Raw genomic sequence first — 23,470 nt, forward strand, 5'->3', positions numbered from 1 at the left:
AGTAGGACTTACCTGGCAGTAGAATAGGGCTCAGCAGCAAGTATGTAAGAGCAGATGCGTGGTAAGGAGCAGTAGGCCACAACCTTGCACAAACCAGCACTAACCGCCTGACAAACGCCTATACTATAGGTATACCTATAGGTACTACCACCCCAGCTACCTAATAGAATGGGCTCTTAGGTTTTTGGGGAAAGGTCAGAAGTTGTGACACAATTTGGTATCAAAAGCCTGTGAGACGGGCCCAAGAGCTGTGATTGCTAGAGAATTGTTTTTCCTGTATGATCCCTCTCTGTAGGGAAGAATGATTGGTGACTAAGGTGAACTTTCTTCCTAAGAGGTAGTATTGCTGGTGGATAATGGCCCACTTGATGGCCAGGGCCTCTAATTCCAGCACATATAAAAAAAAATCATGTGGGAAGAGTTTGTGGCTCGTAAAGAGAATGGGATGTTCTAATGCATCGCAGACTTGAGATAGGACTGCTCCTAACCCAGTAAGGGAGGTGTCTGTCTCCAATATGAAGTCTTTGGAGAAGTCTACTACCTTCAGGATTGGGTTTTGGCACACCGTTTACTTTAAGGTGTTATAACATATATCATCCTCTTCAGACCAATAACGTTTCTGTGGTTCAGCGTTCTTAAGTTTATTGGTCGGCCTTGCTGTTTTGTCTGCAAAATTAGGGATGAACATGCAGTAATATCATATTAACCCTAGAAAGGCTATCAAATCCCTTTTAGTTTTGGGTGTAGGTGTATCTAAGACGGCTCTCACTCTCTCATGTTGGGGCTGTATGTTCCCATTCCCTACAAAAAAAAACAGATATTTTACAGCTGATTGTGCCAATCTGCATTTAGATGGATTAGCAGTTAGGCCGGCTTGTCTGAGGACTCTCATAATAGTATGAAGGTGGAAAAGGTGGTCTTCCCAGGTTTTACTATAGATGACGATATCGTCAATGTAAGCTCCACAGAAGTAGGAATAGGGGCATAGGAATTTATCCATTAGGGGTTGGAAAGGGGCTGGTGCGATGTGTAAGCCAAAAGAGAGGACTTTAAATTGAAATAGTCCTAAGGCTGTTGAAAATGCTGTCTTTTCTTTATTTGCCACATACACTGGTACTGCCAGTACCATTTTGTTACGTCTAGGGTGGAAAGAAAAATCGCTGCTCCGAGTTTATCAGTTAGGTCATTGATGTGTGGCATGGGATAGGCATCGTAATCTGATATTGCGTTGACTTGATGGAAATCTATACAGAACCTCCAGGTACTGTCAGGTTTATTGACTAACACGATAGGGGAGGACCATGGGCTCAACAAGGGCTCAATGAGATTAGCTTGCAGCATTTTGTTTACTTCTTTGACCACTATCTGTTTACGGGCCTTTGGGGGTCTACAGGGTTTTAAATGGTCCACTTTTCCCTTAGGAGTTCTAATATAGTGGTATGTGCCTTTGATTCTTCCTGGTTTGCCTGAAAATACATCGCAGAAAGAGGTGATTACATCTTTTAGATCTTGTTTTTGGATAAGCAACTCAGAGGGGATTAGTTCAAATTTGTCTAAATCTTCTGGAACCAAACAAGATAGTACTTTGGCATGGGTGGCTGACGGGTTCTTTTTCCACTACTTTAGGAGAATCGCGTGATATAAATGGACTTTCTGTTTTCGGTTCAGTTGGGCTACTTTATAAGTGCAGGTTCCCATTCGGTCCACTATTTCATAGGGCCCATGCCACTTAGAAACAAGCTTGTTTTCTGAGGTGGGTAATAAGACCAATAGGTTTTGTCCTATAGAAAATGATCTTAAGCTTACTTTCTTATCGTAGTTGGATTTCTGTTGACTTTGGGCCTTTTCTATATGAGTGCTGACTAGATCTCGGACAAGTCTCATATGTTCTCACATTCGGTAGCGGTTTGCGAGATGGGGATGGGTGCCTCTTTTCATTCCTCCCAGGTTTCTCGGAGCATGTACAGGACATCTCTGGGCTCTCTGCCATAAAGTAATTCAAAAGGGGAAAATCCTGTAGAGGTTTATGGGATTTTCCTCACTGCAAATAGTGCCCACGGGATCATTTGTTCCCAGTCCTTGCCGTCTTTATCTACTAGTTTCCATAGGATTAATTTTAAGGTTTTATTGATTCTTTCTACCAAGCCATCAGTTTGGGGGTGGTACACAGAAGTTCGCAGGGTGGTAATATGGCGTAGCTCTTTGACCTATGCCATGAGCTTGCTCATAACATTTGAACCTTGATCGGTCAATATTTCCTTGGGAAATCCAACCCTGGAAAAATACAGTAGGAGTTGTTTAAGGGTTTGCTGTGTGGTATTATTTCGCATTGGGAATGCTTCGGGGTATCTAGTGGGATAATCAACAATTAGTTGCCTAATCTGGATGTTTCTAGAGGTCCAATAATGTCCATTTCAATTCTTGAAAAAGGGACTTCTATGATGGGTAAGGGACTCAAAGGGGCAGGCAAGGGGACATGGGTACTAGTTATTTGACAGATTTCACACGTCTGGATAAAGGTTTTTATATCGGCATAGATACCTGGCCAGTAGAACTTCCCACTGGTTTGTGCTTGGGTTTTCGTTTGTCCCCGGTAAGATGCGAGTGTGCGATCTCCAGTACAACCTTTCAGTGGGTCCTGGGGATCTCCAACTGTGTCTTTATCAATCCTTTAGTTTATATTTCCCTCGTGTAAAGCAACCCATGCTTTAAGAAGAAAAAGAGGCTTCCTTTTTCTCTACCTTCTCCTTTGGGAATACCCTGCATGAAGGCCTCAGCAAGAACGGGATCGTTTCGCTGGGCGAAGGGTAGATCGGGATAGATGGTAGGCTCCTCTCCCTTCATGCTTTCAATGTCAGAAGGGTTATCAGCTTCCCCAAAGCCTAATGCACCCCTTTCCATTTTATCTGGTTCGCTTTCTTGTAAGTGAGGAAATAAGGCCTTTTCCAAAAGGCCCTGAGCAATTTGATCTCCACGATATACCTCAAATGGGACTTCGCCATGATTCTGTAAGAGAACCTTTACGTCTCCTCGGAAGTCGGGGTCGATGACGCCTGCTAAAACGTCTATAATAGACTTCCATGCCAGGCCAGGTTTTGGTGCTAACCTGATGTAACACTATGGAGGGGGTATCAGAACCAAATCAGTAGGACTCATTCCTCTTTTCCCAACGAGAATCGTAGCTTCCCTACTGCTACAAATATCGAAACCTATCGATTCTTTTGTGGCAATAGAAGGGCTAGAAGCTCAATGACTAGGTTTTTGAAATTGTGGGGTTACCCAATTTGTTTCAATTGAGTCACATTGCACTCCTTACACCATATGTAAGGAACTCATGGTGGCAAAAATAAAGACAGACACAAGTGATCACAGTTCAAGGGTGTTTATTGAACTTTATAATGTGGTGAGATAAATGCCTAATCTGAACCTAAATCTAAGATGGGAGCAAGCTACGACCATCAAATAATAATAAGGCTGTCCTAGTGGCATCTTGTCAAATAAAAAGGGCCTATACTAAAAAAAAAAACTATTGCCAATCCTTACTACTAAATTACAAAAAGAGCGTGGGATAATGTTCACCCAAAAAGAAAGAAGTGTTCACAAAATGATAAATCAGGATGGTGAGGCTGGGTCTCCCTTCCCCACGTTTGAAGCACAGGACAAGGCGGGACTCTCGAGCACAGCAAACTCTTTATCCTTGTCAGCACGCGGTTCACAGCTCAGTTTAACGACATCAAAAAACCTCTTAGTCCAAGTCTCTTTCCTGCAGAAGTCTTTTGCCTCAGAAGGCCTCTGGTGCTTCACAATGGCAATCAAACAAACAAACAAAAGGTTTCCTAAGTACTCTTGTACCTTGGGTGATTGTTCTTCGCCCCTGGTATCTCCGTGTGCCAGGCTTGGATCCTTCTTGTACAAACTCACTCTTGGGATCTCCCTCTGTTGGGCTCGGATCGTTCTTGTACAAATGGGCCTCCCTCCGTTGGGTTCACTATGGCCCCCTTATTATATACAGTTTATGTATTCCTTATACAGTTCATGTATAGCTCAGTTTGATCAGAAAGCAGGGTTTCCTTCTCTTTAGCTTTCTTTTGGCATGCCTCTGTCGGGTTCGCACTTGCCAATTATCACAGTTCAAAATCGTTGTGGAAAGCGGGGTTCCCTTCCCCTAGCTTTCCTCTGGCAACGGGTCAGAGACTTTCGATTGTATAAGGGATTTGGTGTAACCCTCATAGGACCACTCTGACACCTCACGCTACCCTTTCCTAGGGCCTCCTGGTTGCTGTAGTTTTCAAACAAAACAGGTCCTGGTCAGAGCCTTTTCGAATGAGTGCCCATGTGGTGCCGGACTCCACTTCACCTGGACCTCAACTGGGCTTTATTTAAAGTTCACACATACACACAAGTTCTTTCTTCTTGCGTTCAAATTGTTGCTACTCGCAGTTTGGTTTGATATCAGCTTCTCCACACTCACCGGCTGTGCTGAAACCATTGGCTTCTTTGTTCTATGGAGTCAAGGATAGTACCATTGGAGCCAGCTTGCCTTTCTGCCTGCGTTATCAAAGCGGGAGACCCCCATGTACCATTTATCTCTGTTGCTCCACACGCCAGCTATAACTCCCGGTTTTACGATTTCCCTTCTGGAGGCTTCGCAGGTCTGAGTTGAAAAGGGCAAGGGCAATTCCCCCTTTGTTCTCCTTCCAGATCGCACCACTTTTGTTCTTCCTTTGTACTTCCAGTTTGGTGTAGCTGTCACCTTGTGCATTTGGCCGTGCTCAAAGTGTGCTTTCGTGCTCTGCCTTTTATCCCTCTGTGGAAGGTAAAGGGTCGCCAGGTGTGCGTGATTATTATCAATTGCCTGACTCTACCTGACCCGTGTATTGGGACATTTCACATAAATGGCTCTGGTGTCAGTCCGTTGTCTGTTACAGTGCAAGAAAGGGTTAATGTAGGGAAAGGGGGCGGGGTAGAGCTTCTAAATATCTTACAGGGTAGGATGGGGAAAAGGTGTTACAGGGAAGGTGATACTGCATCGCAACCCTCGGTGTCCACTTCCACTCCCCGAAGATCCCTCGCCCAGGTGATCCTCCCCCACTGGTCCAACCTCAGGAACTGGATCCAATAGCGATGGCCGTGTCCTGCTCACCTGGATGACAGATCTCAGGGGACTAGCGGGTGAGACACCTTCAGGTTTCTCACACATGGCAGTGACATCCTATATATAGTGATGTTTACTGTGAGATCAATGTGAACCGCACACGACATCACGCATCCACCTCGCTGAATGCAGAACATGTGATGAAAGTGACCATGGTAGCATTACTGCTGTACCCACAGATGGGTGAGGAGGACCCCAGCCAACTGTACCACAACATTTCACAGCATATCATCGAAAATAGAAGCACATATGACATGCACACATGGCACTTACCTGATGTGGCTGCATAGGTGTCGTGTCCATGCATCTCACCCCACTACCTGCTCACTGCTGATGAGTCCACTGGCAACCTCATCAAATGGAGACAGCTCCTCCTCCTGTGGCAATCTGCCTCTAGTTGCCTGGGAAGAGGTCAGGTTGCCACCGAGCTTCTCTGTGGTCCATTGCATTAGGCCCCCCATCCACTTGTGGACCTGTGATGCAGTGCGCCTCTCTACGCCACAGGAATCGATTAGACCTGTGACCTTATGCCACATCCTCATCCACTGGGTCTGAGTAAGGGTACTGCCAACCCAAGGGCACAGGTCGACCTGGTGTTTGTCGACATAATCAATGAGGATTGTCAACTCCTGGTCACTGAACCACTTCTTCCTTGGTGGCTCCTTCTCCTTCATCTGTGCTCTTCCTGGAGTGATGCTCTTCCTGCTCTGCATCCTGGCCCTTCTTGCCCCTAGTGGACCTTGGTGGTGCAGGAGCAACCTCTCCTTTTCCTGCTCTCTTCCCCATCCTCTTCCCCTCTGCGGAGCCCTCCCACTCATGGTGCAGTCAGTGCAAGGTAGCCTTTAAAATGGCCTAGAAATCTGCGTGGCACCCCCACAAAAATAGGATCTGCCATGCACCACCAAAAAATAGGCTCCCTGAGGCACCCCCAAGAATATGAATAGACCATGCAATGCACAACTTAATAAATAGGCTACGCGAGACACCACCAAAGAAATTTGCTCCATGAAATGCACGTGTGATACGAAATGTATCCATCTCTGAGTAGGCGTTCAACCCCCTAAATATCTCAGTCTATGCGCTTAGGCCCCTTCCTATGATGTTCACACTGCTGCCTCCATGATTCCATGACAGACACCCATTCCTCCTGCCTCGTGCCGTTTGTTGCCTCCTCCTGCCGTGTATTGCCTCTGCTTCTGCCTGGTAGTGTGTAAGTCTCTGCTGACCACCAGAACTGCCTTGGAGTGCCTGCTGTTCCTCCATTGCCTGTTCCCTGTGACTCACATCTAAGGTTCTGTGACCACCTCATCTGCCATCCTGGGACTTCCGCCACTCTGTTCCACCACCACAGCTCCACAGCACATCATCAGGGCCCAGCTGCACCATACCAGCCTCAGGGCTTGCCATGTCCACTTCATTTCTGCTCCATCGAACGGCACCCCCAAGGTAAGGCTGAGGGCTGCCTGCTTCACCAGCAATTAAGTTGGCATCCTGGGTGAGCAGGTCCTGCTGAACTATGATGTCCTCTTCAACCTGCAGACACAGCTTGGGACCATCGGACGTCTTAAGATCTGGGAAGACATCATGGCTGCCATCAACACGGAGGAGGTGGCAGTATGTAACGTGGACCATGGGAAGAAGAGCTGGGATGACCTCAGGCACCAGAGCCAGGAGAAGGCAAAGGCAGCCCTCGAGGCAGGTGCCACCATGGAGGTGCAACATGCAGTCCGCCGTCGGATGTCACCCCTTCGCCTTCGGGTCATGAAGAGGGTCACTCCAGCAGTCCACACCCATATCATTGACCTGCAGCCACAGATCCAAGCTGCTTGTGAGTACTCACATGGTGCACTACTCTACAGTGTTTGTGTGTTCTGCATAGGTATGCATGATTTGAGGTAATCCCTTCAGTACACAGCATGTGAGTTGCACTGATCTTCACCAGCATGCAGCCTCATGCCGATGCTGAGCGTTTGTGATGGCAGACATCTTTGAAGTGGACAAGCGTACATATGTCAACTGTCAGTTCTTGGTCACAAAGTGTACTCATGTGCATGCAATGTGAGTTGATGACAGCAAGCAGTCATACAGGTTCAGTTGCCAGATTGAGATGTTGGGGACATGTGAGGGACCTACATTCACGATACCCCTATGGGTTGCTCATTTGCAAATGATGATTGCATCATTCACACTCAGGGCCAGAGACTGACACATGTGTATGGATAACTGGACTCAAAGGGACGGCTGTGTGATCTGTCTGCCCACTGCATGAAGGGCCAGGCCTGACGTGTCATCATGGTATTTTTTGGAGCTGGGAGCAGTAGCATTGCTGTTTGATCCTCAGCAATGGGTGCCTGTTCGCGTTGTATGTTTTCATGTTGGACTGCCAGGGGTGCATTTTGCTAGATGTGATTGGATGGATGTGTGGCCAAGCCAGTATCACAAGATCTCTCTGCCCGCTCACATGGCATTGCTGTGCCGGAATCAAATACGGACTGGCTCGAGTGGTGCTGCATGGAACAGGGTAACCTGACAGCTATGGTGTACCCAGAAGTGTACTTTGCTATTCCGAGGCTGTCCCCCCGGACCAGCTATGGTCCCATGCATTTACCATTTGCCCACCCTGACAAGTACCCTGCTTCCTCCCTACCCCTGTGTATTTCCTCTCAGTTGCACACTGCGGGGGGTCTTTTATAGAAGGCCCGGGGCACAGGCTGTGCCCATTGTGATGATTTATACTTCAGTTGGCTGCCCTCCGTGCATGGCCATCTTGTAGTTGACCATAGGAATGTATGAAAGATCCAGATGGTTGGCCAGCTATGGAAGTCTGGATAGGTTACAATCTGAAATATACTCCTGTTGGGTCTATGAGGAGGCAGGACACTTTTGGTCAGACCTCCTCCTCTGTCACCAAGAGTACACAGATTTCAAGTAGGCATAGTTGCATTCCTCTGGCTTACTGTAGACAGTGTATGGGTCCTGTTTGCGCTCCACCTCCGCATCCACTCCTCATCCCCAAGACGGCCACACGCCAAGGTCCAGCAAGGTGCCTCGCCAACAAATGAACCTCTGACAACTTGCACCTCAACGTCAAGGCAGCCTGTCCATCTGCTGCCTCGCAGTCCACCAGATCATTTGGCACACTTGGTCCATCTAGGGTAGGTCTGTTTCTCCAGCCTCAGCTGTTGTTACAGGCAATGACTTTGCACTTCTCCACCAAGCTCATTTTTCCACAGCAGTCTGGGTCGAAAGACCGTTGCTCAGGGTGCTGCCCCACGCTTCCCCATGCTGGTGGTGGAGGTATGTGGAGCAACCACCCCTGTCTTGCACAAATTGTGCCTGAGCCCAGCCTCTCCCTCCCACCCCTCCAGCTGTGATGTTGGGGCCCGCATGTCCGACTGGCCATTGGGGAACAGACTGGGCCCCCAACCTGCAGTGTTGGTGCATGCACTGACACTCAAGTCCCACAAACTACTACTGTACCCATGGATGGGTGAGGAGGACCCCAGCCAACTGTACCACAACATTTGACAGCATATCATGCAAACATTGAAGCATTGAAGCACATATGACATGCACCCGAGAGTGTGAAGGTCACCCTGAGCCCAGCCACCTGTGCTTCTCTAACCGTTAGTTATAGGCATATTATTGAGTGGAGGAAAATTAAATGTCCAGAGGTCCGTCAGTAACAGCAAGTGTGTTGGGACATGCCCTGTGCAAAATGTCCAACCGGCAGGAGACGTGGGGAATGTGAGGTACAGTGGCCCACTCCCCAGCATCGCTTAGCAAGCATAAGTCATCCTGATCAGGCTCAACCCACAGACACGGTTATGCCACTTGCGAACTCCAGCACAGTGCTGCCTGCTTAAGGCTAGGAGCCTGGATGGAGGCCCTTAGGCTGGCACACCCTCATGGCTATCATTCCTGGTTGTGGTTGGCCCGGCTGTGCCCCACATTTGTCTGCAGCTAAGCTTCATGGACCACACTTTGTGCGTGCATTATTGTATGTGGGAAGTGTCTCCCTGTGGGAGGGGCATGTGGCATGGGATCTGGAGGGGCTCCTTGGTGCTGGGACTGGGGCACCACAGCAGGTGTCTAGCAACAGGCCTGGATACAGTGGGAGTGGCTAAGCAAGGTCAGCAGTTGACGGCCTAGGCAGGACACAAGCTCTGGTGGGAGTCCCAAAGAAGAGCTACTGGTGTTCCGCAAGGCAGTCGGGATCACCTGGCCTCTAGGAAGGAAAATGGTCTAGGGAATAAAAGGGATAGACCTGGATGGCAGTGATGCAGCCCCACACTTGTGTGCCGCTGTCTAGGCCATAGCTGTCCCTGTCCTATGCCCTGGCCGTTAGGGGTGGAGGTGATATTGCAAGCCAAGGGTGGAGGTGATATTGCACGCCATGTTATGGGGGTACTGAGACATATGTCCAGGTGTACTTCCCATAGCCCTGTCTGAAGGTCACACTTGGGTCACTGCAACATTGTTATTGTGATTTGGAATGATTTGTTACCATGTGCATGTGGCCAGACATCAATGTGCTGGGTTGACATGTGCACGTCTTGTAATTGTGACTCATCATTTTCCCTACACTTGTGTGATTGTATTCATATTGATTGCATGGGCATGTGTGTGTGGCATTTGCTGGTTGACTCATGCCGACTTCATGCTACTGTTACTATTGTGTATGCCACACACGCATTGTCACTGTTGACTGATGACAATGTTCTTTGTTCCCTTTTCCACAGTTGCTGCAGCTGGCGAAGAGGGCAGAAGTAATGCTGTGGAGCAGAAACTAGGGGCAAGGCTTCCAGACCAAGGCGCGTACTCAGGCCACCCCAAGTTGACACCAGCTCTTCAGAGGGCAATATGGCTGGGGAAGCATCAGTTCCATCGGGCAAAGCTGCTGAGGGTATATCAGAGGAGGTGATCAATGTGGGATACACCTTGGCAGTGGTGGGACAGGCTGGTGCCATAGACACACAGGGGCCCAAAAGGATGGGGGCCTCTATGGAGTAATCTGTGTTGATGGAGGTGGAGAAAGAGGAGGAGGCCATTGCAGCCCAGCCCATGGGGTCAGGTGGGGGCACATAGGGAGATTTTCAGGCTGCACACCTGGCCCTGAGACAAGAGGATGTGCAGTTCACTGTGGAGGGTTTGGCACAACCTCCTGTCCCAGGGTCATCTGCTTGACATACTTGGCAGCAGCACTACCTTCTGGTAGCCTGTTGGGGCTGGCCACTGCAATGACCCCCTCGACCTCTTCATCATCTGTGCCTCAGTCATCCTCCAGTCAGGCTTCCGTACCATCTACCACCACAGCCCACTGTGCACCAGTCCCACCATCGCCCAGTCTGGATGTGCCTTTGTCCCTGGTCGAGGTGGAAGTCCCTACAATGGCAGATGTGGTTGTCACTGAGCATGCCCAGGAGTCCACACATGAACAGACAGTGGAGGGACAGCAGGCACTTGAGGCCAATGCATGTGCCATACTCCCCGACAATGTCTGTCATCCAGTCAGAGGGAGTACAATTGCAGAGCACACAATGCCAGATGCAGCACATGCGGGCAGCAAGAAGGCAGATACTGAGGGGCATTGCCATCTGGAGAAGGCAAACTGGCACGAACTTGTCAAATGTTAGACAGGAGACACGCAAGCACCTATGGGCTCTGGTGTCATCCTGGGTTCGGTATGCGAGGCAACAGGAGATGAAGAGGCAGCAGACTCGGGATACAATAATTTCAAGGGCCATGGCTGAGGTGGAGGAGAAGCTGGCAAGGGGGCAGGCTGCCATCCTGGGGGAATCTTGCAGGGCAGCAGAGATGCATTTGTTGGACACCCTGCAAGCCCTCCATGCAACAACAGAGGCCCGGCTACAGGCTGAGGAGATGAAGAGGGGAAATGGGACAGTCCCTTCCCCAGACCCCCATACAAACTATGGCCAATGACGTCACGACCCAAGCACCCGCAGCGGGATGAGTCTGACCCTCTGTCTGCTGCCCCAGACGTCAAGATCCACCGTGGCCACGCCCCACCCCCGCCAGCCAGTCGCACCGCATCCAGAGCACGAGCTGGGAAACCAGGTGGAGCTGAGGCCGACCGTATGGACCAGCTCGACTAAACATAACCAACCAATACCACCATCATTAGCGATTACATAACGACATAGCCACGACGGACAGAAACACACATGCTGCCAGGCACCTGGATCAGACACACACCAACCCACACGAAGAACACTCTCAGTGCTATGACATAGAGGACCGTGCACACCCACAGACGTGCATCGTTATTATGTTTTACATAGGCCAACTACCGTATGGCAGAAACGCAAGACACCAGAAGAGCTCGTGTATATGCTTGCAGACACTTCATGCTACTAAAACCCTGAAGATAAGACCCTGTAGATGGACTGATGTATAAGGAACCAATCTGCACCCTCACAACCCTCGCCTTATGAGTTTTATACCGCCACAACCAGGCCAAAGGTAGGCCGCAAACCAGAGGCCCAGAGCCTAAGCAGCTCAGACGAAGCTACAAGGTGCTGATCATGCAGCACAACCCTGACTAGAGCCCCACAGCCAAGGTCGCGAAGTTGCAATCAACATGCTGCGCTCTCGATGCCAAGTTCACATCTGCTCCTGCTAAAGACTCCCCGGAGCAGAAATACAAATCAAATCCCCGTAATTCTGCCTCAGCCACGGTCTCTCAACACATGACCAGGCCGACGTGATACGATGCCAAGCTCCAAGGACTAAAGAAACTCTGGGGTCTCACATCTAGAACCCAGCCTGCAACTCAGAAGTAACAAGTTGGCCACCGGCAGCGATGGGAAAGGAGCACTCTAACAGCAAGTAGTAAGACCTGTCCATTGTCCTCCAATGACACATAGTCACACATTGTTGCCAGCACAAGGTACATCGGGTGTTCCAGCAGCAACTCGTTATTCTTTGTGCTGCATGTTTCTTTGTACTTTTGATTCTATGAATTGATTCCCTGTACTATTCTTTTTGTCCATACAATGTTCTTTCTGATGCAAAGTAGTTAGCGCAACCATAGGGCTTTTTTATAAATCAGGTCCTTTATATTCTAATAAACACCAAACATACTAACATGCTACTTAACATGGGCTTCTCTATGAACATCTGTTCTTTTTAATGGAACATTTCATATCAGAAAAATATGGTTAAATCATTTGATTTTCTCCGACAGCACGGCAAGTATGATGCTGGAGAAATTGACATTACTTGCATTGCAATATATCTAGGCACCAACTCCATTGTTCAAATATTTTTGTTATGTAGGGGCCATTTGACATATAGACAAGGACCGGCTAGCATAGGGCTATTTGTCAAGCTATTACATTAAATGCAAAAGGCAACTTGTAAATTTGCATTCACAAATACTGTCCTCTGTAATCTATATATTCCATTCTGAACCCACATGAATCCCATGTTTCCTGCATTTGTAGGATGCTGGTGGAAAAACCCATACTTGCTGTGGCTATCCCTTTTAGATAGGCGGCACACCACCGAACACCTAGGGAGAGATACTCCGAATAGGGTCAGAGTGTTCTTCTTAGTAGGGACAGCCTGTATGTACGTTTTGTCAGTAGGATGAGAGTTTTGTCATTTTGTAAATACTTCTCCTAGTACTGTTTTTTAGAAAGAATAAATAAATAAATAACTGCATGATACCATCCCAGGTGATAGAACTTGCAGGGCACTATGCCCCACTGTGATTAAGCACCACCCACTACCTATATTCACAACTCATACTTAACTGTCTAAAGTAAATCACATTTTAAAGTGGCAGCCAAAATGTTTTCAGTTTTGAATTTTGTTTGTGACTGTAAGTTGAACTGGCGTAAAGTAAACCATATTTCACTTTTTATTTAATATATGAAAGGAACACAAACATTGGAGTATTTGAACCTGTGTCGTAATTTCAAATTACACCTGTTTGCATTCCATTGTCATTTTCCCTTCCTAGATTTTACCCTGATAATTTTAGGGAATGGATAGGGTTTTTTTTTATTTACCTTTTGAGATGCAACTTCTGGTTTTGGGGAAAACCAGCTGGAGACCCAGTCAAGCAGGTGCCATCCCTCCATGGACGGCTCTGGCTTCCTTCTTCTCAATGTACAGGACTCAGGGGCTGGTCTGCCATCTGCTAAAAGTCAGTTATCTTGCTCTGCAATCTTCCAGTTGATTCCCTCCTGTCTCTTCCTCACCCAATATTCCATAACCAAGACTTTGTTCCTTCTCTCTCTCTGAACTATGTGTATGCCATTATATTCCCTCTAATCTGCCTTCACCTGGTCAGAGATTTGGTTTGCTTTCCACATGACTAAAGGTGGAGAGACCTTACTCTTTCTGAGGAGAAGCTAATTTTGTTTTTATGCTCTATCTTCTGACTCATTGGTGCCACCTTGATAAAACATAGGCTGGTAGGATAGCTTAACAGTAACGCATATGTCTTGGAACCAAGACAACGCAGAGCAAAACAGGTTTGAATCCCAGTCCTGCATATAGAGAATGGTTTCTGGTATTAAGCACATTATAAAAGATTAATTAATAATTATATTTTTAGTTTCTGCACACCAAGGCGGACAGTTTAATGTATTGAATTCTTATAATTTTTAACAAAATGGCAACATATAATCCATTTGAATAGTCTGCTAGAGCTTACTTTCACCTACAAATTGTCTAAATAAGGGGTCAATCAGATTTTTCGTTGTGATGCAGCGCTAGATTTATATTTTACACGTGTACGTAAGATTTCTGTTCATGTAAAATGCATTGGTTTCTTTGGTGTGCACTTGCAGCTCTTCTCCACAAGAGGGAAGAGATGACAAGACTAGAAAAATTGTTCCGGCGTATCTACACCAGATCTGGAGATGCTTTATGCATATTAAACACTACTAATGATTATATCTCAGTTATAACTATTGCATACACATAACGACAAATGTTTTCTGATGTATCACACATCCTTTGTTCATCTTCATCTTTGACAGAGGAGAAGTGGCTGCTGTCAGTGCATTTCAGACCCATTCGGTTCATTGTCAGGGCAAAATAACATACATAATGTATATTAGTGACAAGAGTTCAAAGTATTAACAATTGCAATAAAGCTACAATGTTGTGCTAATGTAGATTGCAGTGTACACTATGCCTTACTGCCTCTTCTTAACCTCTACGGCAAGTGCCTTCTCGGCTGCCCGTGAAAACATGCAGGTAGAATGTAAGTACAATTTGTTCATGCCCTGAGATAAATGTTGTGTCTACTAAATGTTTATAAGGGATCTACTTCCTACCTGTCCACTAGGGGAAATAGCTCCTTCCTAATAAGAGAGAGTGCCTCTGTCTTCTTCAGTAACCAGATGCAACAGTTATCCTAAAAATAAACATGGAAAATACATCTTAGAATCCTATACATAACTTTGCTATGCTCCTGCTTACTATGCTTACTACTGCCAATATGAAATCGTGGATTTCCTTCAAAGTCAAAAATGTGAATCGCATACCTTATTGGGCCTGTGGATTACAAAGCTTGTACTGTTGTCAAACCGTGCCCACTGCGACACTGTGATGATCTAAAAAGTTAGAAAAAATGGGAGTGTGAGAAAGTCTCAGCTTGCAGACTGTCTCATCATCATTGTTGCCAATCAAAGCGGGGCTCCGACTATGCTTACCTACAAACTGAAACGGACAGCTGTTGTGGTCTGTAAGACACTTGCCAGAGAGCGGGCAGTGTGGTCGATTATATACTGCGATGAATCCTACAGCGTCATCACTGAACCCCAGCCTAAAATCTCCCATGTTGAATGGGGAAGGCAGCTGCAACCTGATCCTGACCTTGGGGATGGCATCATGAGGGAGGATCACATGGGAGGAGATGGCTGTCGGGGGGAAGTGGTGACTCCCTTGGGAGGGATGCTGTGTTCATCTTCTTGTGAGGACGCAAGTCACTCAATGGTGCTTGAAAATACAGGGACAAGACAGAGCCTGTGGAGCTCCCAAGAAGGGCTCTGCAGGGGGTGGCAGAACCAGGAGAGCTGTCTGTGGGATTGCTGATCCGCTGAAGGTCCACCGCAGCAGCAAAAAGTGACGTGGAGCCGCAAAAATGAGCTGGTGATTTGGCCTGCAGGAAAAGGTAATCCCGGGGCATTCAGAGCAGAAGATTCACTAATTTTAGATCATTCCGAATACAGAGCAAGCAAAATTAAAAGGCAAAAAGGGCGCAATTCTCCTTTTATGAAATGTCAACTTGGGGAAACTGTAACCCATATTGCCAAAAGCCAAGAGGCCATAAAGAAGAAGTAAAAAGGCAAAAAGGGGTGCAATTCTCCTTTTACAAAATGTCAACTTGGGGAAATCTGTAACCCACATTGCCAAAAGCCAAGAGACTATAACAAGGAGACAAAGGGGCAAAACAGGTGCAGTTCTCTTTTCCTGAGACACCAGTTTGGGGAAATCTGTAACCCAAATTGCCAACAGTTAAGAGACCTTCAAGATAGGCATTTATTGTTCAACCCTCCTCACATGGGATACTGGTGTGGAGAACCTTGGAACAAACATTGCCACTAACAGAAGAGACCAATTGTAGTACCAGGAGTTTTTTCTTCCTGGAAGGTGAGAAAACCAGGAAAGGGACCAGTTGTAGTTAGTCCTGGCAAACGAGTATACCAGGAAAGAAACAGTGGCTTTGAAGAAAGGTGGCTGTGGTAAAAAAGTGTTGTGGAACGAAGCTGTTCACTTTTACCATCCTGACAAACTGTTGCATCACAAAATACAGTTGCTGTGTTATCCTCAGAAAAGTATTTCATTGAAAAAATTATTGTGATATTCTAATATCTGCTGTGCATTCTGAGAAGGGCACTGTGTGGAGGGAACCAATTGCTTTGATTTATGAATTGGTATTTTGTGGAAGAGACATTTACTTTACCAGGAAGAATACTGTGTGGATGAAATCAATTGCTTTGGTTTTTTAACTAGTGTTTTGTGAAAGAGCCATTTACTTTACCAAGTGGAAGGACGCATTGTATGGAAAAGACATTGGGCCCGAAATAATTTACACAGTGCCTGACTTCCCGGTGCCACCGGGCTATTACAAGTCCGGCGTCCGGGAAGTCAGGCACCGGTAAATTTGTTAAACCCCCATTCCCATAGAGTCCTATGGGACTCTATGGAAGTGGGGACACAGGAGCACCGGCAGCATTAACAATGGTGCCCGTGCTCCCGTGACAAGTCTGCCTACCGTGGCCGCTGCGCCCGGCAGGGTCAGACCTGTCAGGCACAGTGGCTCCGGCAGGCAGACTTATAGTTTGCCAGTCTGGAAACAAGGGTGCCAGTGAGCTTACCAGCACCCTTGTTTTCAGACCGGCAAACATGTAATGAGGTCCATTTTGTGTTGAGCTGTATAGAACATGGTTCAATCAGAACTTTTTCAAGGGTTTTCCTTAATTGATCCAGGGGAAGGGAGTCAAACCCTGGTCACAAGGAGTAGTTTGTAAGAACTATAAGTTTGAACTTTTGCACTGTTTTCTAAAACTGAAGTCAACTACATTTACCTTGCACATTTTGGTTATATGTATTAGTGTGAGGGTCAGATACATTTGGATACTAGGTCATCTTTCTTTAGTTTTAGATTGCTAGGTAGGAACATTCTTGTTAGGATAGGGACTGATAGGCGTTATCTTACCCCTCTTTACTTTTAATAAAAATGGCAGAACCACCAGGGGGCACAGGCAATATGGATGCCTGATAGCTAGGCTCTGTACCCTGCCCTGGTAAATAGTGGAGCATCAGTAGAGTTGAAGCCCTGGGAGCGCCCACGCCGCTCCCGGGGCAGCAGAGGACGTGCAGCTCCTGAGTAGCAGCAGAATTGGCTTGGGACTAAGGAGCCGTGGGCGCAAGGCAGAGGGTGCGTGACGCAGCCCAGGTCATTATTGTTTGATAGTCATAGCTTGCTCCCATCTTTAGATTTAGTATTAGACAGGTGTTTTTGAAACCCAATTGTAGTTCAGTAAATGCCCTTGAACTGTGATCACTTGTATCTGTCTTACTGTTTGATACCATGCCTTCCTTACAGTGGTCATTTTCAAATTTAAGCATGAACGTATTCACGTATGAGAGAGCCATGGTGGCACATAGGGCTGTGCCGCTTGTCTGTAAGTCAAATGTATTTTTGTGTCTAAAATATGAATTTTGTGCTATGAAATCAAGCAAACAAATGATGAATTCTTCAGAGACGTCTATTCTTCTTTTCTGAGGAGTATTCATTCGACCGATGCTTGTCCTAAATTGTGGGTTATTGAAGTATACAATCTTTTAACGTCTATTGACACCAGTGTTTCTCCTTCATTTATGGTTATCTAGCTTAGAATTTTCAGAAAATGAGTAGTGTCCTTAATGTGTGTGTCAAATTTTGGGATTAATGGTTGCAGAATGGTGTCCACATATGTGCCCAAAGGTTGTAGAATGTCGCTTGTTGACGATACTATGGGCCTGCCTGGCGGCTTATCAAGAGTCTTATGTACTTTAGGTAGCAAATAGAAATAAGATACCTCGGATATGCATTAAACAGGAACATTTTGTTTTTTTTGTTGATCCAATCAAAACCTTCAGCCTGGTCTAGGAAGTTTTGTAGATTATCCATGATCATTCTTGTGGCATCGTGGTTGAGGACCGCATAAATGTTCTAGTAATTCATTTGATTGCTGCACTCTTGTTCGTAATCATCAGTGTTCTGGATGACGAGCGCCCCTCCTTTGTCCACCGGTCTTATGGTGATAGAATCATCTTCATACAGTATCCTAATTATGTTGAGAACACTTCTGCTGATATTCCTAAAGCTAGGTGTCTTGAATTTGATCCCAATCGTGCCATGTGGAAGCGGGGTCATGAAATTACCCTTTGGTTTAAGTTCAAGGTATTGACAAGGTATTGATAGCCTTCTGAGTCTTGCGAACCGTCTGTCTCCTCATCCAAATCTATATATATAAAATGCTTAGGTATGTTTCCGTATTCAGCTGATGCAATGTATCAGTGTTAAGTTGCCCTCTGCTGTCCAAATAGCAAACTGCACCTCTGTGTGCCCTTCCAATTCAACAACAGCTATTATTTTAACAAACAGAATGAGCACAGTTCTACATAGTCACCTTCACCTTCCACTATCGCAAGCATTTGGAATAATTTCAAGTTACTTCTTTCCACATCCACTTCTCTTCACACAGGACATGGCGGTTCCAGTGCCAATGAACAGTTAATTACCAGCTCGCCGAGCAAAACGCTGTAGGATGATTGCCTACTAACGAGCTAAAACTAGGTAGGTGCTGTAATTATGCTACTACGCAATCTTAAGCCATCACAGGTACTCTGCAATGGAACAAGGTTGACAATTACGAACAGTTAATTACTGGCTAAACGTGTCAGTCTCTAAAGAGAGCAACGCTGTAGGACGAATGCCTCCTCACAAGCTAAAACTGAAAGTAGGTGTTATCATTATGCTACTACACAATCTTATGCCATCATGGGGACTCTGCAATGGAACAAGATTGACATTTAGGCATCTACAAAGACACATCATAGAGGCCTGTTTAATAGATGGAACTTAGATACTGTTCTTATACCAAGCATACCTCTCATTCAATCTGCTACAAATACGCCTTTCAAATTCAAAAGAAGACAGTTACCTATTTGCTTAGCCTTTCAATGACATTAATAAGTCACAGGGACCTACGCCCCCCTTCCTGGAAGTGAACAGTGATAATTCTGATATTTAAGAAGGGAGGCAGAAGTGACCCTGTGAGTTACCGACAGATATTGACCTTTAAGATATGCTAGAACAGTGTATGTTACATTGGGAACAGATAGTTAGCAAAAAATGCCTTAAGCTTCAGATTCCATGTGAATTTGAAGATCTCCACTTTGGTGTCAAAAGGATTTGAGCTATATGTTGGGACACGATTGAGTTTCTTTTGGAGGATTTAGTTTTTGCTTGTACTAACGATCCTTTTAGACAGATTCAAGAGATGACAAGATGTCTAAATATTCTTTCTTCATGTTCTCACTATTACCAGTTACTGGTCTTGATTGTACATATTATAAATGAGCTTTAACCTTAACGTATCCAAGGCAGCTGGCAGATGCCGTCCATCTAAATGTCACTGACCTCATCTGCTGACTTCTAGGCTAAAGGATTCAGTCCATGGGTTGCTGTAAAATAAAGCATCTGAGATCTCTTTGAAGAATAGCCTGGATCCATTAGTGAATACCTGTAAAACAATTTATGGTGTTTTCATGCTTTGAAAGCCTGTCTGGAATGCATTTCAAGCATCTCATGGTGGTCGTTAAAAGCTATCTAGCCTGGCCATAACCTGTAATTATTTTCTATCTAGTTCCAACTGGACTAGTGCCCTGAACTTTTCATGTATGCCCACACGTGAGAATAGAAACTTAAAAATGCACTTTGATTCTGCTTTTTCACTTCAGCTTTTTAGGATTTATCTGTCCATTTATAAATACAGACTCGTCCCTTCAATGCACATCACCCAGCAAAAGGAAGTTAATTGCATTTCCTTTCCTCTGCTTGAGTTCCAAACAATATCATTTGAATACATTACTAACATGCCAGAATGAAGGAACACTTTATATATTCTCACATTGACTGGCATGCACATTTTGCTGTAATGACATCATCTTTACATATGCTGTTCACTTTGGAAAGACACATGAATAAATCAGAGTATAACCTTTGATTAAATGGCTCGCAGTATTCCCTGCACAGGAATTACTTGAACTCTGGCCCTGCCTTTCACATGTAACGTGGTTAATTCCTGGAACACTTTAAACCTTACAGTATTCTTTGCTCACCCTCAAATGAATCCAATTCTGTTCTTGATGTTTTAGGCTCAGGATTTCAAACATGACAGAGATATGCTTTGCCAAGAAGGCTTGTGTACTCCAGAATACATATACAAGATGGACATTTATGGAAATGCATTTCTGTGGGGTGCAGAATGGCTGAAAGAAAATATGCCACTGTACATTGTTATTGTGAAGTCTGGCTTTGTAAATACATTATTTCAACATTCATTTTCCAACTTTTGGCCGTGGTCCATAATTTGAAATGTGCTGCCTTTTTAACACTTTAGCAAGCAAGAGCAAACAATCCCTAACAAGCGCCAATGTTGGTATATCTTATTTCACTTGCTCTTGCCAGAAAGGCCTTTCTCATTTATTTAACTTTAGGTCTCATCTTTATTATCTAGAAAATATATTACACTACCTCAACAAAGGTCTGTTCACTCCTAGTCCCCAGATATGATATGATATGATAGGTTATTTATAACACGCTGAATACCCAGGGGTTTCTAAGCGCGGTCCCGGGGATCGAACCTGTGGTACTTTGCATCGCCTTGCTTCCAAGGCGAGCACGTTACCCCTGAGCTATCCTCCCAAGACTAAGACATATGTGAATGACATGGCCAGTGGGCATTCATGTGTCATGCTTTTCCCTAAATCCACATCCATGTAGTGGTCTGACCACGCATCAATCCATTCATGGCACCAGCAACTATGGTGGGGGCGATGAGGTCTCCTCCTTGTCCAGCCCATGGAACCAGGACAGGGGAACAGTCAGGGCACATGACCAAAGACAGGAAGCACCTCCCAAGCAGCATCAGCATTTTTACTCATGCTCTGTGCAGGAAGCTGACATTCACTGCTCTCCGGACAGTCTTGGCCATCGATGTGCACTATGGACGGAATGCATAGAAATGTTTTTCATGGTGTACAGGGAGAAAGGTGACAAAGTCCATAAGACAATGCTCCTGTTTTACACAGGAAGTGAAGTGCAAAGACTTCACAAAACTCTACCTATAGGTAACCAAGGACACTCTCACAACCTATTTTATGCCAATGGTCAACATTAACTATGAGAGATTCCAACTCAGGCAGGAAAGACAGAGCTTTACTAACTCCCTAGATGCTTTTTACATGTGATAAAGAAACCTTGCTGATACCTGCCCTCTACCCAATGAAGAGTGGGAAATTAGGGGACATATTCAAAAATCTCACTCATCACACCGGAGAAAACACATTTTAAAAGGGCCGGGCCTGCCTTTACTATGAATCCTTGAACTAGGGAGGGTGCACAGACTTGAGGCATCCCTCTCTGCTCACATGGAAGAATCCATGCAGGGTCTCAAAGTTGAAAAAGCGCCTGCTGTACAGACATGGTCTCAACAGACACAATGAGGCTGAGGGCATGGCTGTGGTCAAGCACAGACTCAATGTTGCCTAGAAACACCCAATTCACCAAACCAATATCCTCCTGACACACCAAAACAGCGTTGTGGTTTGTGTAGTGAGGCTCTCCTGCATGTGCAAGGATGCCAAGCAATTGGAAAACAATGTGCTCGCTGCAGCCACATGGGCCACTTGGCTAAGATTTGCAGGGCAATGTGGCCACCTACGAACCCACCCAGAGACCAAGCCATTGTGTGGAACCGACAAGCCAGAGTGGCAGTCATCACACAGGATCAGATAGACAAGCCAAGGGAAACAGAGTACATAGATAAGGTGGAAGACATTTTCTTCATGTCAGCTATATGTCAAGGGGCCCAAGGTTGATGGTGGAAATCCCAGTATGCTATCACAGTATTCTCAGAACAAGTGCCTGTATTGACTGATACTGGTGCATCAGTCAACATCATGTCCTGTGCTCAATGTCACAAGCTCAGACCTGTACACCACCTGGCAATTCCAAAGATAAGAATATTCAAGTAGAGCAGATCAAAACCACTGCCCCTGGAAGGGGCATTTCAAACAAGAGTCGGTCACAATAGACTGTCCACACCAGCCACATTCTATGTGATGAAGGCAGCGAAGGATACAGCAGAGGACTTAGGTCTGGTCCATTTATAAGGACCAGGGGACTTAGGACTGGTCCAAACATAACCTACACCACTACACATGACTAGAAGCTAGCAACACTAAACATTAACACAGCGAGAATTAATCTACTGCTCACACCCTAACATACCTCTGAGACTCTGGAAACAACAGTAGTGTGAACATCCCTGCAAATAGTCCATTAATTCCTCGACTCTACACAGATGCACACCAACATTATATATTGAATGCATAACAGCCATCTGCAACTCTGGACCCCATATGGATACAACTAACCAGTGCGCACGACCACACACCACACTGTAACATCACACGACACACACACCCAACACAAACACTAGTACATACATGAGGCACTGAGTCTTACCCATATGTTTACATCACACAGGACCTCCCAAACCCTGCATGCAAGACAATGCTCACATACGCCAGATCCTCCTGCTTCTGAAGCTATCCTATCATTCTATCCCCACTAACACACCCAGCTCTCCTCTCTTGCAGAGTCCCGTGAGTGTCTGGAGATTGCCCTTGGGTGGTAGCGGTGTGTGGAATAAATCAACATAACAAAACATAAAATTTGGCTTTTAATGTATATCAGACTGTTGTTGACAACCTCTTGCTGAATTACCAATCTCTCTTTCAATGGGTCGGCAGCCTCAACAATCAGGTGATTTAATTGCACATGATTCCCATGATACAACCGGTAGCTTTGCACCACAGGAGAATCAGTTTCTACCTCTGTGGGAAAGTCAAACAGGAACTGGAAAAGCTAGAAGATGCCGAAAAAATAAAAAAGGGTCAGTGGATACCCTCCTAGGCTGTCACCCATAGTGGTAGCACTGAAACCCATACCACTTGATGAGGTCTGCATATGTGTGGATACAAGTCTCCCAAATCAAGCCATCAGAAGGGAGAGGCACCAAGAGCCCATGCTAGATGACATTTTAGCAGATCTCCATGGGGCATCTGTATCTCGATAACTGATTTGAGATCAGGATATCCCCAGCTGGCCCTCCACGAGAATGTCCCATCTGTGCCTCTTCCACTTCCAAATACTCAATGTTGGCATCGACAGAGGATTGGATGGTGTTCTCAGTGTGAGTGATGACATCTTCATATACTCCACAAATGAGATAGCGTCAGTTTTCTTCAATAAAATCTTTACTTCTTTGGATTTGTTTTCCAAGGGTCAGGACTATTGCCAGATCCCAGCAAAATGGCGGACATCAAGGTGTTCCCACCCCCAACTACAGTGTACAAAATATGAAGCTTTGTAGGCATGGTAACTTTTGCAGAAGTTTCATCCCAAACAATCTTCTGCAAACCCAAACAAAATAAGGCCAAGCCTGGAATCAGGGGCCGAGAGAGCACATGGCATTTGAAAATAGGAAAAAGGCT

The 23,470-nt window shown here is 45.9% G+C and overlaps 1 protein-coding gene across 1 annotated transcript in view; it reads left to right on the plus strand.

Annotated features, from left to right (window-relative positions):
* The window catches only part of LOC138567782 (putative uncharacterized protein DDB_G0271606), a 167,739-nt gene that overhangs the window by 108,084 nt on the left and 36,185 nt on the right, over nt 1-23,470 (plus strand). Inside the window, exons 2-4 of the mRNA XM_069646274.1 lie at nt 6,447-6,601; nt 6,695-6,983; nt 9,898-10,061. Of these exons, the coding sequence (XP_069502375.1) occupies nt 6,447-6,601; nt 6,695-6,983; nt 9,898-10,061 (608 nt within the window). The remainder of the gene's footprint in view (nt 1-6,446; nt 6,602-6,694; nt 6,984-9,897; nt 10,062-23,470) is intronic.

This window comes from Ambystoma mexicanum, chromosome 2p (genome assembly GCF_040938575.1).
Source record: "Ambystoma mexicanum isolate Mex_15411 chromosome 2p, UKY_AmexF1_1, whole genome shotgun sequence".
NCBI classification, from domain to species: domain Eukaryota; kingdom Metazoa; phylum Chordata; class Amphibia; order Caudata; family Ambystomatidae; genus Ambystoma; species Ambystoma mexicanum.